The sequence below is a fragment of the Leptinotarsa decemlineata genome, unplaced genomic scaffold, assembly GCF_025532065.1.
Source record: "Leptinotarsa decemlineata unplaced genomic scaffold, Ldec_3_MD MMD2_tig00026361_RagTag_RagTag, whole genome shotgun sequence".
Classification (NCBI taxonomy): Eukaryota; Metazoa; Arthropoda; class Insecta; order Coleoptera; family Chrysomelidae; genus Leptinotarsa; species Leptinotarsa decemlineata.
This window is the reverse complement of record NW_027412704.1, coordinates 4,152,914-4,171,883: the sequence shown is the minus strand read 5'-3', so window position 1 is coordinate 4,171,883 and position 18,970 is coordinate 4,152,914. Positions and strand designations below refer to the sequence as shown.

General features: G+C 37.7%; 1 protein-coding gene across 4 annotated transcripts in view; it reads right to left on the bottom strand.

Annotated features, from left to right (window-relative positions):
• The window catches only part of kst (spectrin beta chain, non-erythrocytic 5 kst), a 71,067-nt gene that overhangs the window by 37,617 nt on the left and 14,480 nt on the right, over positions 1 to 18,970 (bottom strand). For 3 of the 4 annotated variants that reach the window (XM_023162391.2, XM_023162414.2, XM_023162399.2), the window contains exon 1: positions 3,955 to 4,103. The exons of the other annotated variant lie outside the window; for it this stretch is intronic. In XM_023162391.2, the coding sequence (XP_023018159.2) occupies positions 3,955 to 3,973 (19 nt within the window). In that variant the 5' untranslated portion in view covers positions 3,974 to 4,103. Of the gene's footprint in view, positions 1 to 3,954; positions 4,104 to 18,970 lie in introns of those variants that run through there. 4 annotated transcript variants of the gene reach the window in all.

The window sequence follows — 18,970 nt, the reverse complement described above, 5'->3', positions numbered from 1 at the left end:
ATGAGGGTAATGTAAAACACCATATTGTAATATTAGGAAAACTTATTCATGTTATTAAAAGAAACATTTAAATTTGAATTAAAAAACTAATCTAATGTGAGGGATGAACTTTACCTAGCTAGTCGCTAACTAAATTCTCTTGTTTTCGTAATATCGTCGAATGACATTACTGGCTGGATGGCGCGCGCTTTTATATAAGGCAGCGGGCGGGCCTAGTACTTTCGAGAATGGAGACTAGAAACTTCGGACATGAAATAGTTACTGTCTAGTCTCCTAGATGGCGTTACACGAGGAAACGCGCGTTAAGCGTAAAGAAGCGGTAAAGTTTGTGTTAAAAGCAAAAACACATTTTTAAATTAGCCATTGCCCCGCTAAACCGTTTCAACACCCCCCCATCTTCTATGTACCCTTTGCTGCCACTTTGAGAAAGACTAGTTTCGACAGTATTCCTGCAAAATCTGAACTAGATTTTTTATATCACTATTAAGCGATGTTTCGTGATCAATAAGATGATATACTTTATCGGAGTAGTACAAGTTAGTGTCGTCTGCATGTGTATGAATGCTGAAAAACTTTAAAAGATTGAAGAAGTCAGATGTGTAGATGATAAAGAGGAGCGTGGCGAGAACTGAACCTTGCGGAGCTCCATGACGTACACTCATATTATCAGACTAACTACTCTTTATCACAACACATTGTTTTCTATTACTTAAAAAGTATATTGATTTGGGCTCTTTTCTCTGTCAAATGTATCATCCTCCACACATGACTGGGGAATTTTAATAATTGTCTCATGATGGATTTTTACTTGAATTGATGAGTGGTAGCCCTGTTTTATATTTCGTCATAACTATCGATATCATTTGTCATAATAATCAAAAAATAACTACTAACCACGAAACTACAAACCACCTAACAAACTAAAATGAAAATTAAACAACAAAACTGAAAACAAAGTAGTTCAGTATGGTGACCAGGTTTCATATTTCATAGTTGGCACTATTGAATTTGTATCAATTTATTTCGATTACTTCTTTTCCCATTAGATGGTACCGCCTCAGTTTCGCAAGTCAGTTTAAAGTTGATCATATTCGTTGAAGATTAAGTAGTAGCCCGGTTCTATATTTCAATTAAAAGCTCTAATAAACCGTCAGATATGTCAGATAACCTAATTATTTCGTCCAATCCCATTGACAGTTATGACGGGAATCATGATTGCCAACTATGAAATATAAAACCCGGCCACCACTTGATCCTTATAGAATAAGATCAATGACTGTGCTAAGAGAGATTTTGTTAATTTGCTGAATGTTATGGAGATGGTCTTCATAAAAAATGTTGAGCTTTGCTTCGAAAACTTACTCTCAAGTTGTGTTCTATGTTAATTTCTCGGAACAGTTTAACTTGGGCAATAATTAGACATTCAGCCTCAAGAGTAATTGAGAGTATTGGAATCAAGCCTAGACTTATGAGCAATGCCGAATGACAGTGGGACGCGCATGGGGTCTTTCACCCCGTGTGGTCACCTGGATCTACACTGCAATAATAAGACCTACGTTAACGTACGGAGCTATTGCATGGGGACCGAAAGTTCTACAAGCAATGGCCATCCAAAAATTATATCAAATACAGCGACTGGCTTATTTATTCATCACAGGAGCCATGAGAACAACACCAACCTCGCCAAAGGAATTAATTTCTTGTCTGACCTTCCTGGAACTGTACGTTAAAAAGGTTGCGTTAATGGCCATGTTACGATTGCGCACGGCTGGTGTAGACCTCAAAGTAGGAATGGTTCAATTGAGGCTGGGCTTATGGCGAGAAGCGCTTACTGCGCAACCTCTGCTGCAGGCAACCAGTGATGCAATTAAACCCAGGTTAGTGTTTAATGAACCGTACAAAATACAAATAAAACAGAACACAGAGGCAGATGCTACAAATTAAATAAGCATATATACAGACGGCTCAAAAACCAAAGAAGGCACAGAATGTGGAGTGTACTCTAGATCACTAAGCCTAAGGATTAAGTGGGGAATGGGAAAAAAAACCAGCGTGATCCAAACAGAACTGGCCACAATAGCCACAAAAGAAATTACCAGGAAAAGGAATTTCTGGCAAAAAGATAACAATCTGCACTGATAGCAGACAAGCACTATTACTCTTGAACAGACAACGTACAGGGCTAGTACTAGAGTGCCACCAAGATTTCGCCAAAGCCTCGGTAGATAATACCATTATCCTGAGGTGGGTTAAAGGACACGGCAGGAGTAAAGGTAATCGCATTGCCGACTCTTTAGCCAAGGAAGCAGCTGGACTAAGAACTTCAGGACCCAGTAGCCTAATGACTTCGACAAATGTGGAACTAGCCAAACGTCACACCCATGCTCAATCCCTAAAGAGATGTGATGAAATTAAAGGATGCAATTTAGCCAGGATTATCCTGGACGACTCTGGAAAGCTGGCACCGAAGAAATATCTGGCGATGACCAGGAAAAATTTACGCTCAACAGTACGATTGCTGGCTGGCCAGTGTCAACTAAGGAAACACCTCCATGATATGGAGCTAGTGGACACACCACTATGCAGAATGTGTGAACAGAAAGATGATATTGTCAGGCATGTCCTATGCGAGTGTCCGGAGTTATCAACAATAAAAGAGTATGTGTTGGGCCTACACCTGCCGATATAAAGGAGATGTCTCCTAGTGACCTGTCCACCTTCCTGGTAAGGACAGGATGGGCGATGACCTAGGAAGACAACTCCTCGGGAGGATGTACAATGGGTCACATGTGGCCTAAGTGCTGTGGGCCTACACAGATACAGAAGCCTAGACTTTGAAAGAAAAAGTAGAATTACGTAAATGAGTAAGAGAAGAGCTTCAGAGTCATACATCTTTATCAAATGTTCACTTTAACTATGCTCCCTATCTTTCCGTTGTTTGCAAAACTTCTGTAAGTAACTAATCACAGTAATACACAAAATACTTATAATGACAGAGTTATCAACAGTTGATAACCTTTATTTTTAATTTCAATCGCTATCTTGTTTATTGATCATTTATATTGATAACAGTAAGTAAAGATTCAAGTCGTCTGATTTTACCCCAGGTTTAATTTTTATAATGGAAAGTACTAGAACAAAAAATCGAAAAGTGCATCACCTTATATAGACAAAAAGTCACAATTATGCAACTGATTTCATGTTGTTTTGACAAAAACACTGAAATAAGATTGTTAACTGAACATGTCGATACCTGACGACGCCAGAACCCAAGAGCATTGAAAACATTATCCAATACTTCCATCAAGAAGACGTAAAACTTCGAGAATATTTCGAAGTATTCTCGACGACCTATGACTACGTCAATCATCATCTCACCCAATTATTTCATACACAGGAACCCAGGTGTATCAGTCTCACTGACACTGACTGATATTATATAGCGTTATCGGAGCGCTTGAAGACCGAAATTGCAAATAAACGACAGCATATGGCACAGAAAAAAACTTTGTTTCATCAGTTATCAATCAATCAAATCAATCAATCAAAACAATAGCAAAACTACTTGAATTCAACTTCCAATTGCTCCACATCCACCGTATTCGCCAGATTTGGCTCCCAGCGACTATTGGCTGTTCACAGACCTCAAAACAATGCTCACTGGTAAGAAATGTTACAGTGGCGCCGGAATTATTGTGTGGTTCTTGATGGAAGAAGCGTTGATGAGTTAAGCCAATTTTGAACAAAAAAAACGTGTTTTCTCTCTCAGGCCCGAGATTTTTCAGCCCATCTATTAATTTCTATAGGCGGCACCACTGTCTATGGACTTCACACGTTGCACAATCTGAAATACTTCAACGCTATTTGTACAACCGTGTCGAAGCACCTCCCAAATCCCGGTTACCAGAACAATACACCGTGAACGCAAACAGCAATTTTAATTTCTCTACATACCGTACGGTCTTCTTGACATTTTCTCTTCTCAAATTATATAAATCATTCACGGCCTTTCACTAAAGATATTTTTCACCGTTCAATCGTCACCATTATTGAAGTGAGTTGACTGAATGATGGAGATAAATTTTATCGCGGATTAATTGTTAATCGTATCGTTATTATCGACGAAAATCGATATTCCTTATCGGAGCAGAAAAATAAATCATATCGAATGCTAGGGTCGATATTCATACTAGTACTTTATAGTGCAATGAAAAATCTGGCGGGGATAATGAACGCTGCAAATGATACTAATTATAATTGTAAGAAACCCAACAATTCTAATTGTTTTGGGAGAAATCTCATGTGAGAATCGTAAATTTCTCCCAGCACAATTGTTTCACCCCTTAAAAAATCCAGTTAGAGACTTTCCAATGAAATTATCTTTGTTTGCTCACCATAAAAACTTAAAGTTATTAGGAAAAAGTGCAAAGAGCAAATGCCAAAAGTCGTAAACTCAATTTTTCTAAAATATCTATCATTATTATCAATAGATCAGATTAGATTAGATTATCGAGGAGCTAGCCTATGGTCTGATTCACTGCGACCTCTTCAGACCTATTGTGATCCTCCTTGGTTGTTAGAGCACATTGTCTAACTGTTAGCCACAGGGGTCTATACTCGGACCACTGCTTTTTCTTATTTATGCGAACGACTTGATACAATACCTGAATAATCTTTCGAAGGTACATATATTTGCATATGCAGACGATACAAATGTTTTGGTCACTGGTTGTAATACATTAGCACTTGCAGAAACAACAGAATCCATATACAGTGCTAGTCAAAAGTCCCCTCCCCCCCTCGTATCTTTGGAACGGGTATACTTATAATAATGAAATTTGGAGGGTGGAAATAAACGGATGTAGGCTTCTTAACTGGTCATAACAGGTGACGCAATAGTCATAAATGACGTCACAAGGCCACTGTGACCAAAAATTTTAAATGGGACCCTATGGCAAGTGACAGCTCGTTTGAAAGGTATTGAAAATACCTATTCAGTCATACCAATTTTGTTTGGGTTTCGGCTGATTTTGATTGATAAATTGAAGAAATACGAAAATTATTGTTTCGCATTTAATTAATAAAGATTTTAAAGTACGCCTCTGGTTCATTGTCAAAAAGGTTGACGTGTTTGAATTATCTACTTGTCAAAAGTGTTTATACCTTGAAAATTTACCTAAGCTATTGTTTAACGAGACGTCTAAGTGTTTACATAGGCAAAATGGTACGTACTGTAGCCGACAAAGTAGCAGCTATCTTAATAATTGGTGAATGTAGAAACAATTTCCATGCAGCGGAACGACTGTTTAATGAGAGGTACCCCGATCGCCCTATATCGAGGGTTTATTTGAGGGAGCTTCTTCGGAAGTTTGAAGCATCAGGTAGTGTTCAAGATGCCAAACGATCTGGTCGACCAACAATTAGTGATGACAAAAAAATTGACATACTTGGAGAAATGGTAGTGAACCCTACTTCTTCCACAGCCCAAGTTGCGTCTATCTGTGAAGTCAGTCAAAGGACAGTACATAGGGTGTTGGCTAAAAACAAATTTCATCCATACAAATTAAAAATGGTGCACCAACTTTCAGATGATGACCCCGACCGAAGACTAGAATTCTGTGAAACTATGTCAGATAAAATGAACCAACAACCAGGCTACATACAGACAATTTGTTTTAGTGACGAAAGTACTTTCTTTCTCAGGTATTTTGGGAAACCACATAGTTGGGCCTCTTTTTCTCAATGCTAACTTAACCGGTGAATTGTATCTGGAGATGTTACAAACTGATATTGAGGCGTTAATTCTTGAAATTCTAGAAGATAATCCAGATGAATTCGACAACTTGGAAATAACGTTTCAACAAGATGGTGCTCCTGCACACTATTACGGTGCAGTAAGACGTTACCTAGATGAAGAATATCGTGGTAGATGGATTGGACGACGAGGTTCGATCGAATGGCCAGCTCGGTTCACCGGACCTTACACCATTAGATTTTTTTCTATGGGGGTACTTGAAATCTAAGGTTTACGCTACAGCACCTGACAGTATTGCCATTCTGAAACAACGAATTGTTGAAGAATGTAGGGCAATTTCCGCTGACACACTGGGACGAGTACGACAAGAGTTTAGCAATAGGATGCATTACTGCCAGGAAGTAGATGGAGCACATTTTGAACACTTATTATAAGAACTGGTTCTTAAATCTTTATTAATTAAATGCGGAACTATAATTTTCGTATTTCTTCAATTTATCAATCAAAATCAGCCGAAACCCAAACAAAATTGGTATGACTGAATAGGTATTTTTAATACCTTTCAAACGAACTGTCACTTGCCATAGGGTCCCATTTAAAATTTTTGGTCACAGTGGCCTTGTGACGTCATTTATGACTATTGCGTCACCTGTTATGACCAGTTAAGAAGCCTACATCCGTTTATTTCCACACTCCAAATTTCATTATTATAAGTATACCCGTTCAAAAGATACGAGGGGGGGAGGGGACTTTTGACAAGCACTGTATGAGAAAATAATGAAATGGGCTGAAAACAATCATTTAGCACTGAATATCAGCAAAACAGCATTAGTCAAATTCACAATGCAGAACACCACCGAAACTCTCAAAATATATGAAGATAGCCAACTAGAGGTGACATCCAAACCAGAAACAAAAATGCTAGGTCTAATTCCAGATCATAAGCTGAATTGGGGTCCTCATATAGATTCACTATGTGATAAACTACGAAAGAACTGTTATGCACTGAAATTTATGTCGAATCATTGTAGAAGAGACTTGCTCCTAAATCTGTACTATGCAACTATTGGCCGTCACTTGCGCTATGGAATCTTGAACTGGGGAATGAGCTCCTCTTCTGATCGATTATTTATATTACAAAAGCGCGCGGTCAGAATAATTGCTAGTTTAGGATGGCGACACTCATGTAGAAGCTCATTTAAAGAGCTGGAAATACTCACAGTTGCTGGTCTGTATATATATATGAGATGTGTCTCTACGTTCATAAGAATAAAGAAAAATTTAGCGCAAACCAGCAAGACCCATACGCAACTAGAACTAGAGAGTTGTTGATAGCGAACCTCTCTCTATCAGAAGAGTCACCTATACCTTGGACCCAAATTGTATAATGTTTCTATAAAGGACTCAAAGAACCACTGCATTTTCAAAAGACAATTGAAAAAATATCTTATCGAAAGAAACTGCTACACCGTTGACGAGTTTTATTAGTTACTCTGGATAAAAAAACTGTTAATTACCTTCATATGTACAGTTTAGTATCTGTCATGTTTTGTTGTTTTATATTTATATTTATATATATATATATATATATATATATATATATATATATATATATATATATATATATATATATATAAAAATATCAAACTAAACGACACTGACATCCTTGCCAGCCTAGACATAAAATCCCTCTACCTGAGTATACCCATAAACGAAGCCCTAGCCACCATTAGAACAGATCATAGCTTTCCGCAACATATCACGGATCTAGCAGAGCACTGCCTTAAAAACACCTATTTTATATTTGACAACCAGATCTATAAACAGGTAGAGGGAGCTCCGATGGGTTCCTCCCTATCGCCCGTGATCGCAAACCTGTTCATGATGCACTTCGAGAAAGAAGCACTTAACAACGCCCGCCTCAAACCAACCCTGTGGAAAAGATATGTAGACGACATATTCATCATCTGGCCCCACGGAAAACAAGAACTAGACCGGTTTGTGACCTACCTGAACAACATCCATCCCCGCATCCAGTTCACTACCGAAAGAGAGGAGAACAGGCAGCTACCTTTCCTAGACCTACTCATAACACGAAAACCAACTGGCAACTTGGGTTATACAGTTTACCGAAAACCCACACACACCAACCGCTACCTACAAGCAGCATCACACCACCACCCTACCCAGCTACAATCCGTAGCCAACACGTTAATATCCCGCAGTTTCCGCCTAACAGAACCAACAAACAGGGCAACAGAATTGGGGGAGACAACAACGGCTCTGCGACGAAATGGTTACGGACCAAAGATCATTCAAAAGGCCATCGACAGACAAAGAAGAACCAAAAAAACATCCCCTAGATCAAGAGAAGACTCTCCACACGACAGACAATCTGTGACACTACCTTATATCAAAGGTGTGACCGACAAAATCGGGAGAATACTAAGACGTAAAAACATTCGGACAACCTACAAACCACACAAAACGATATCCAGTTGGCTGCCCAGACCGAAAGAGAGAATCTCCCTAGAAAACCAAGGAGTATATAGCATCACATGCGAGGACTGTGGACAACAATATATCGGTCAGACCAACAGACGTATATCTGCCAGAACCCAGGAGCACAAAAACTCGATAAGAACAAAACAAACCTCCTCTGCCCTCTTTCAACACCATCTACAAACAGGTCACAAGATTAATTTTGAGTCCACGAAACAGATAGCACAGGTGCAAAACCCAAGAATTCGACAAATCAGGGAAGCAATCGAAATCGAAAAGCAAGGCCTCATCAACAAAAGGGATGACTCACTAAACATCCCAAGGATTTGGAAAACAATAATTAAAAACAACCACCAAAGACAACCACAAATTGATAATGAACCATCGCAGGTAGGAGAACCGCCAGAAGCCATTCACAACTCTCAGGTAGAAAAACAGGTAGGAGAACTACCAAAAGCCATCAACAACCGTCAGGTAAGAAAACAGGTAACAAATCCATACAACTTACGCAAGCGAAACCATATAAAAACACCACAAGAAGAACCTAACATCAGTTACACCTCTCGAAGCGAAGCAGTAACTCGTCTTGATAATGCCATCTGAGATGATGGCGAAACGTCGACTATCGAATAGTACCCAACGGATGAACACCCGGAAGAACAACACATCATATATATATATATATATATATATATATATATATATATATATATATATATATATATATTTGTTTTTATTTATACATGGACGTCTTCCTTGTTATGGTATGTAAATGTTTATTGTAATGCATTCATACTGTTCCGAGGCTGAGTGTGATTCTCGTCTTTGCTCTGCTTCCGTATATACTGGCTCTCACTCCTTCTTGGGTCTTTGAGCCATCTGTATACCAAGTTTTTTCCGCTTTAACCGCTGGGCCGTTTTGCCGTTTCATTGTACAGTTTCAAGTATTCTCCACAGTGTGACTGTCTGATTGGGGTTTGCCCCTGCATTAGCCTGATGTGTGTCACCAGTCGAGCTTCTTTTTGCACGTAGATGTCCAATGGTGGAAGTCCGAGTAGGACCTCAAGTGCTGCAGCTGGGGTCGCTCTCATGGCCCCCCGACACTTAGGCATGCCAGCCTTTGTATGCCGCCTAATAGCCTAGCCGTACCCGATTGACTGTCTCAAACAAATTTATTTTTAACAATATTTCACTATCACAACTAATTTATATTCCACACTTAGCAACTAATGCCTAATTTAACTTCACTGTTCGAATTCTTTATTTAAACGCACGATTCGCTTTCTGAATACCGACTCCCCTCCCGGGACGAGAAGCGAACCTTATAAACCGGTAACGACCGTGTTAGATTTCTCTAGTTGTTTCGGCACTGGCCTAGACTTTTCGCAGCGGCTTGTCGATCGCATTCCTTTCGCGGTGAGTCATATGTTTGCTGGCTGAGATATTGGTCAGGTCCGGCTTCAGATTCGTTACAATTGGGATGAATTACGATGTCTGACAGGCCTTCCTACAGGTCACTGTCATTTGAATCATCATATGCTGTCGGACTGTCGAAATAAAGTGTGTGTCGTCTTTGTTTGGAAAATGAGGAAACAGCAGAGCACATACTTTATGACTGCCCCGCTGGAGGCCGAATCAGGTTTTCAGAATTTGGCAGAGCCGTACTCTCATCATCTGACCTGAAAGACCACTCACCATACAAACTAATCGGCATCGTTGAGAATCTGGGTTTATTTGGTCGAGTGTGAATAGGTGTGAGCCACAATAAACCCTTGCGGGTTGCGGTGGAGGGTCGAATAGACCCACTAGCTTTTGACCTAATCTAACCTACGTGCAAGAACTGCTCTCAAAAGTTTTCCTTAAATTTTAGCAAATTTACAAAACAAAATTGTTTTGTTACTTCATCATTATTAAGCAAAAATAATAAGGTCACCCCAGTAATACTTGAGAGGTTTCACAATAATTCAATTTTAAAAACACGCGTTGAATACTCTAGAAGTGAGATCGATGAACGATATTCAACTTGAAAAATGAGTAACACTATCTATTTACCTTCGTGATGTAAAATTTTCTTGAAAACAATGCTTTAGAAATTCCTACGTTAACGAGATTATCTGGAATAGCGGATTTGAAAAGATTACGATGAAAAAATTGAGCAACTGTCTGAAATTATGTGGAAAAAAATTGAAATATATCTTTTTGATAATGTCTGAATTCTTTTTGAGAAAATACTTGATGAAATTCAAAACTTTTTTCAAATTTCATTAATAATGAAGACCAAATTACCGTTTCATTGAAATTCAGAGAGACAGGATGTATTGAATTGGTCAATAATACATCTTATTAAAATAAAACATTCGTTTGTTTCATGTCGTTTTGTGTTGCTGTTGTCTCGGAAATTTGGTTGTTGCAATGTTTTTTATTTTTTTATATATATATGTAATATGTCTGATGGTTTTTAAAATAGTAATATTATCAACACGAAAAAACCACTTTTCGAGCCCTGAAGAAAAATGCAATTGAACTCGAAACGTTGGCAAGACAACAACTGTTTTTTTTAAGAAAAAATTGATCCTGTTACCCAACCAATCTTTTTTCAGAAGAATTATTATTATATTTATTTTTTCAATAAAACCGTCCATTTTCAAGTTTTTAGGTTCTAAATTTGTTACTCAATTCTTCTCATTCTGATTAGTGTACTATTATTATACTTTTTAACTCCTGTCATTTGATATCTACCCATAATGAGGCAGTTGTGAAACAATATGTAATCCACCATTGTGTAGCTTCGGCCATCTTGGATTTACAATGATACAGAATTTATTAAATTGTATTGTCATCAAAACTGAATGCGTCTACCAAATTTCAGATCAATCTGTCAATTTGTCTAAATTTGACCCAAACAAATGAATGAACAAACAGGGCAAGCTAAATAAAACCGTTTTAAAACATTGCTACAACATATTTCGTCAATCAAGTAGACAAATTTTGTCTATAAATCAGGAAAGGAATCGTATTTCGTGTAAAAATTTTTTATTTGTAAATTGCAATTTACAAAAAAAAATACACGAAATACGATTCCTTTCCTGATTTACCAGTCACGTATATGCAGTTTTAACAAATCTCAAATTTTGTCTAGGCCAAGTTGTTCTGCCTAGGACTTCTATCAAACATAACCGTAAAAACGCTGAACTATACTCGAGTGAAAAATCTACTTGGAAATTAGACGTGTTATACATAATACTGGTAACAGGTGGGTTATGTTATTCAATTGAATTGTTTATCCAACAAAAGTTGCTTCCGTATCAGCAAACACCTGTCATAGAAAAAACTATCTCGATCAAGTCTAAAAATGACCAACAGAACAAATTTAATTATATCCCCAATTATTGATCGGAAACCTCGGTCTTTTAATTAGTGAGATATAATCGAATTATAATTGGCCATACGATTATATTCAATGTGATATATCATGTGGCACTGATGCACAACAAATAAATATAACATTATCGTACTCAGAATAACGTATCCTGGATGTCACAAAATGTACGATGGTGGTGTGAAAAGTTTCCAACCCAAATATGAAGATGGCAGCACTTGTGAATGAAATCTTGTGAATTTCGTTGTTCATCTGTTGACAGTTACTCACCAAAGTTTCAGACGCGCAGTTGTTATGTAACAGTTGTTTGAGTGAGTTGATGAGAATGTTTTTATGGAAATTGACAAAATCGAGTATCTAACTGTCATTAAATATTTGTTTTTGAAAATCAATACTCCTACGCAAATCTAAGATGAATTGGATTCTGTTTATGAGGACTCTGCACCATCATTTTGGACAGCTGAATTTAAACCCGGCCGTAAGAGCTTGAGAGAACGTACGGGGCGTCCAAAAACTGCAACTACCGACGAAAACATCGCCAAAGTTCACCAAATGGTGCTGACGACCGCCGAATTAAAGTAAGAGAGATAGCAGAGGTTATAAATATGTAAAAAAAAAGTATTTGTCACATATTAAATCAACATTCAGGCATGAGAAAGCTGTCCACGCGTTAGGTGCCGCGTTTGCTCACGTTAGACCAAAAACGTGTTTGAATGAATATTTCCCACGCTCTGTTGGCGTAATAACTGTAGATGAAACTTGGATACAACCCGAAACAAAAATACAGTCCATTTATTGTAATCATCGTCAAGAAAGAAAAACCATTACACTAGCATACTACGCATCATTACTTGACAAACGGAAGACTGAACTTGCGGAAAAACGGCCACATTTACAGAAAAAAAATCCTGTCTCATCAAGACAAGGCACCGTCTCACACCTCAGCGGTTGCCATGGCGATAATCCACGAATTACGGTTTGAACTGCTTGACCATCCGCCTCACTCACCACATCTAGCCCCAAGCGACTTCTTTTTGTTCCCTCATCTAAAAATTGCGCTCGTAGGACAGAGATTTTCGTCAAATGAAGAGGCAATCACCTTCGTGAACAATTATTTTGCATAGAAAAACGCGGAGTACTATTTGGGCGTGTTACATAGATGGGAGTATCGCTTGGAGGAGTTTGTGGAGTTGAAAGGAGACTATCTTGAGAAATAAAAAAAATTCAGAAAAATGTCTTGTATCCTAGTTAGGTCCGAAACTTTTCGAATCACCCTCGTATGTATGAAGCCGAATTTTAAATAAATTATGAGTTTAAATCGTTGTTCATTATTGTACCAGTCTTCTTACTAAATTACATATTTTTCAGGAGTTTTTGTTGGCGATAAAAAAAATCAGCACACCTCCAACTTATTGCAGCAGAAGTCCAGTGGTCCTGGACTATGTGTCCCGTTCATCAATCAATTACTCTCCTAATTAACGACCAAATGAAGTCTTCTCGCGCCTACAGATGTGATTATTGTTTTGTTTTCGCGTTCTCGCATAGAAATAGTAATATTACCTCCCAGTCAAGGTGATCGAGATCCATTCGCTCCAATTATAATATCACATGATTCGAAATGGGATCTGTGTGAGCCACATACTCTTCTTACCTTTTGGCAATGTTGCCAGATGCAAACATTTTTCTTTAGATTTGAAAAATCGCACGTTAATAACACTCAGTTAATCCTTAGCTTAGTTTCGACTGATGAGGCTTGTCGTAAGGGAGTGACAGTTGGTTAACAGATGAACACATTGAATTTGTGTCAGGCGATTTTTTGTTCACAATATGAAAATACTGAAGCAGTCAGGTTGAAATAATGAACCATTCTAAGCCAAGTCAATTTGTCTTCTCAGAAGGAAAACGAATACTTTAAATACATTTTACAACTACCTATTTTATAAATATCACTGGAATTTTATCCCAACACCAAATTGTTATTTTAAACACCTCGACACGTGTTTCGATCACCAAGTGATCATCTTCAGGAGGAAGATTAAAATAAACTCATCTTCCTCCCTCGGTGCTAGTTTCACGTCGTTTAAACATAGCAAAGCACTTCTCAACAGTTGTTTTTCTTAGTGCAACGAGCGAATAATGTTTATCAAGGCAAGTCTTGATTCAACAGTATTTTTTTCGACAAAAGGCAATGCTTAACACACAAAATTCCGTTTTATCAATTTTTCTCAAACCAACAAAAGTTGCTTCACTCAAAATGTTCTATTCCACAAACTAACAGTCCGATAGCTGTGAAATGTATACACGTGAGATTAATGATCTCAACAGTCATAAAAACCAAACGGCATTAATGCTATCCGGCCTAGTTCTAAAAATAAAGTTCAACTTGAACGAGCGTAGTTGAACTTCAAGGAATCAAAAGAATCTATGGTTTCTCTTCATCAAATTGCGTAGTGATTTCGGAAAATATCATCTGGCAACATTGGTGACGGGCAGCGTCGATCTGTGTCATAAAAACGGAATCAAATCGGACCGAGAGTGCATTCCTAATGCATTTCGCAGTTGACCTCTCGGATTAGAATCGTTTTCCAGTACCTGCATTCCTAATGATGCTTTAACGACGTTTGTTAATCGAATCTCGAGGTTGTGATGATTTATTGGTTTCAACTTTCCATTTATTGAGCGATCATGGCAATGTTGTTCTTGGGTCTTCAACTCTTTCGAGATATTATCATTTGGGTACATTTTCTATTGTATAAAGAAGCCCAAAACAGTGTATAGGAATGTTGATTACAGTATAGACAGACAGTGCCACAGGGCACTGTATTGGGCCCTAGTTTTTACAATATCATTTTTACAAAGTACAGAATAGTTCAAGTAAACGATATAGTGCAACCTACCTACCAACAGCTCCCCTTTAATAATATAGTTAGGGAGCTAACGAATTTCGTTATTTAATTATCATTTTATAAATATATATAATAAATATTTCCTTTATATAGGTGAATGGGAAAGTAGGTATTCAAATAACAGGGTGATAATTGAAATTACTTCCGAATACTACTTACTCACATATATATACAATCGATCGCTTCAAAAACAATTCACTAACTTTCTTTGAAAGCTTCTGATAATTCCTTTTCCATATTCTCTATTCTATTCTAACTATTACACTATTCGCATCCAAATTTGGGATCAATGTGTTTTCAAACCATTCCTCGAAAATATCAGCTTCCATGTTCTTATGATAGTCAACATTGATGTCCTCAAGTTTTTTACACATAATTTCAAAGAATTCGGAAGCCATCCTTTACTTCCTCTGCAATTCACAATGATTAGTCGCGATCCTTTGTTTGCAGGCATGTTAGGCGTACAATTCTCGAACCATCAATCCACCCTTTCGTAACTGTGTCGTGAGTGTCATACCAAGTTTCATCCAAATAAAAAATTTGCCGTTGTTTTTGTGTATATTTAGTAATTTGTTCTGAGTATTTGTTGCGCAATTCCACTATTCTTCTGCTTTTCATAACTGTTTGACGTTTGTTTATTATTTAAATCTAAATCCTAATTTCTATATCCAATTTTGAAGAGTTTTGTCACCACAGCTCACGTTATGGCCGGAAATATTAAAGTTCTTCCTTATTATTTAGTTGTAGGAATCTCATTGCTTTTGTAACAGTCGTACATTGTTTTTTTTTCAGTGATTTTATTAGATGAACACCTTAAGGTTTTGGTAATCCTGTATCACATCGCGTCTTGCGTTCATAAGGTTTGTTTTCAACTATTTTACGTACAGTTGAGAAAGGAATTTCGGTCAAATCTGATGTTGCTTGTAATAGTTTATTTCCCTCCAATCCAAAATTGTGACGTAGATTCTTATATACATTGAAACATACTCTCTGTATTTCAATATTCTAAGGCATCCGAATCTTATTCGGTGGTATCTCGTTTTCGCATTGTTTACCATCGCTATTGGAATCACTGCACAGGAAAATTTCCGCGTCGTTAACATACTCATTATTACTGTTAGTACTTGTCCAAGGACGCCACATTTTAAACAAAAATTTTAAGTAATTATAACTGCACCAATATCGAATTTCAACACTCAAATCGCGATCCTTTCCTGAACTGAACACGACGGCGACAACCATCCCAGCATTCCTCGATTTCTATTCGTCACCGTAATATGACTTCAAATTTAATTTTATCACACTTCAGCCAATCCTAAAACTCGGTTAGTAAAAATTATCCAATACGAACCGTCAAGTCTACAGTCCACGTGAACTTTTCTATGTATTTTTTTTGCCCTTTTAGAGTGCGGCCAACTTTAAGTGTACACAATATCGTTTACTTCGACTTTACATTTGCATATGATACGTCTCTGAGCCATTGAACTAAGAGAAAAATTAGGTTTCGAAAGGACGTTTCTCTTTCGTAAAATTCAATGTCCATGTGTTATGTCTTTCAGGTCGTTTCAAAAAATCGAAAAATGATTCGTTTCGGTTGTGCAAGAGCAGAGGAGACCAGACCTTGGAACGTTACAATTTCTGTCGATCGTTCAATTCGTGAGGCACCCAATTTTCGAGCTTTACGACCTTTCCCATAAGTTTCAAACCATCAAACACCGCATGGGAGCTGACGCCCAGTTCTTCCGCCATCCCACGCACCGTTTGTGATGGGTCAGTCTCCACCAGGGTCCTAAAATTCTCGTGCTGGATAACTGTAGGTGACCTCTTGAGGGCTCATCTTCAGGGCTGAAATCTCCGAAACGAAATTTCGCAAACCAACGTTCATTACTATTATCATTGCCAAATGCCTGGTTAATTTTGTTGGCTGTTTTGGTGAAGATCCGAGTAAACCCGGAAAAGACTCAGGCGATAACCATGGGAAGATTACTATCTTCTCCGGCCAGAAAAGTGAGAATCTCTGGAAGGGAGATTGACTGGCAAGCGCGGGTAAAGTACCTCGGCCTTTTGATAGACCGTAGGCTCACTTGGAACCCGCACATTACGTACGTCAAATCTAAGATCGAGGGTCGGATAGCCAGTCTGTACCCTCTGATCAATAGAAAATCAAAGATGAGTTTGAAAAACAAAATCACGATCTATAACACGATGTTCAAGCCTGCCATCATGTACGCTTCAGGCGTCTGGGGACAAGCGGCTCCGTCCAACATTTCCATTTTGGAAAGGTTTCAAAATAAGATAATTAGGATGATTGTGAATGCTCCTTGGTTCGTGCGGAATGAAGCCATCCGCAGAGATTTGCAGCTGCCTTCCATTCGGCAGTCCATTCAGTCGAGGAATGAGAGAGTTTTCGAAAAAACGGAAACTCATGAAAACCCGTTAGTTAGGGAAGCCACAGATTATGCTGTAGACGACCCCTCCCGATATAGAAGGCCCCGACACTCTGTCGAATGAGGCCCTCATGTCCCCCGTTAACGGATGAATAAATTTTTCATCCATCCCACCCCAGCCAGGTAGGGGTATCCCGTGAAGGGCGGCACTGATGTCTAAGGACTTCATGCCGTCACCAATTCAGTCATGAACCCATTGGTCCCTCTCAAGACCAACAATCAGCCAAAAGGGTAGGGGAGCTGGTCTCCAAACCTGGATGAAATGACGATGACATTCTGGCTGTTTTGGTAGCGCTTTGGTTCAATTTGAATTCGTAGAGAATGTGTTTTGTAGCTCTCAGCTTTCACCTTCCATCTATCTCTATTATTTTCAATACTTCATTTATTTATCTTCCTTCAGATTTGAAACCTGTTAACATTTTGCTTGGGAAATGGAAATCGTGGCCCGTCTGTCAACTACAGTCATAACTTTTTCTGTAATACAAATAATGGATACGGCACAGGATATTGCATATATTCCCTTCGAAAGTGTAGTCACTCTAAAAGGAATAATGCTTATGTCATCTGTAAACATTAGTTAAGGAATGTCTGATTCACTAGAAAAATGACGCTACGAGATAACGTGACACAAGCAAATATCCGAGGATAGCCACCAAATACGTTGTACTGATATACAAAACGTATTGTGAAATTAACGAATTTTTTTGTAATAAGAGACAATAATTTCAGGAAGAAGGAAAAGTGGAGTAAACACTTGTTTTTCCTTCATAAACAATTGTCGAAAGAAATACGACAATTGATCAATAAGTTGTCTTTTGTAAAAAAATATATAACAGAAAAACAGATCACTGGGAGAAATTCATAATTCTTCTTTAATATACCTACATACGATATATCAATTCTGCTGTTTCGGCAATTGAACAATACTTTTGTTTTTGGTTGATCTTCATTTATAAACGATTGTCGAAAGACATACAATTGGTCAATAGGTTGCTAATTGCAAAAAATATTCGACATGATTATAGGATTACAAAAATTGATGAGACAAAAAAATGTATCGATAATTTCCAGGTAGATACATTACAAATTTATTTTAGCACTTTTCACTGGCGATCCTTTTAAAAAATATATGAAGAAATCAAATACGCCTGTTGCGGTGTTGCCATATGGTCCAAAATATCCATATAGTATAAGGTATGACACGAAAAACGCAATATTTTCCAAAAAAATACGTTTCAGGAAATTTTTTGATATGGATTGGGTTATGACAATCATTCGACGAATACTAGTAATGAAAGTTTTAATAATTCAGTTATATTAAAAATTTTACTACAGGTGCTGTGCTAACTTTATATCAAGTTAGCAGGGCTACCCCTTTTAAAAAAAGGAGATGCGCGACAATTATTTTTCTTTCACGACAAATTCTCGACAATTAAAAAAATATAATTCAATAATTTTACTGTAAGTTGCCTTGCTAACTTTATGGAGGTCAAGAATTCCCCTCATTAATACAATCGATTTTTCAACCTATAATTCAGGTACTATTAACCTTCCCAAGATGAATCAATGCTCATTTTAGATTTGCATAACTATACCTTTTTATGACGGGACTTCCTGATTCGTTCTCGAATTCTTCAAATTCTATGCTTCTTTAATAGAAAGTTGAAGGATACAGTCAATTCGAATTAATTGATTCAGTCAACAGTGAATTGACAAATACCTATTGTGATCTCATATAATAGGTTTAGATCATCAATAAAGTGATCGGAACAATTGGAAATTGTTTTACTGAGTTGACGCATCATTTATTAGATTATTATAGTCTGTGAACCTCGAACCTTCAACATACAGTGATACTGATGCTAAAAACAAACCTGTATTTATTTCCATTATTTCCTGTAGAAATAAAATAAATCGCACTAGTATTTCTAAAATGTCACAACTCAAAAATCGGTATATTTGAGTTGAGACTATGAAAAAA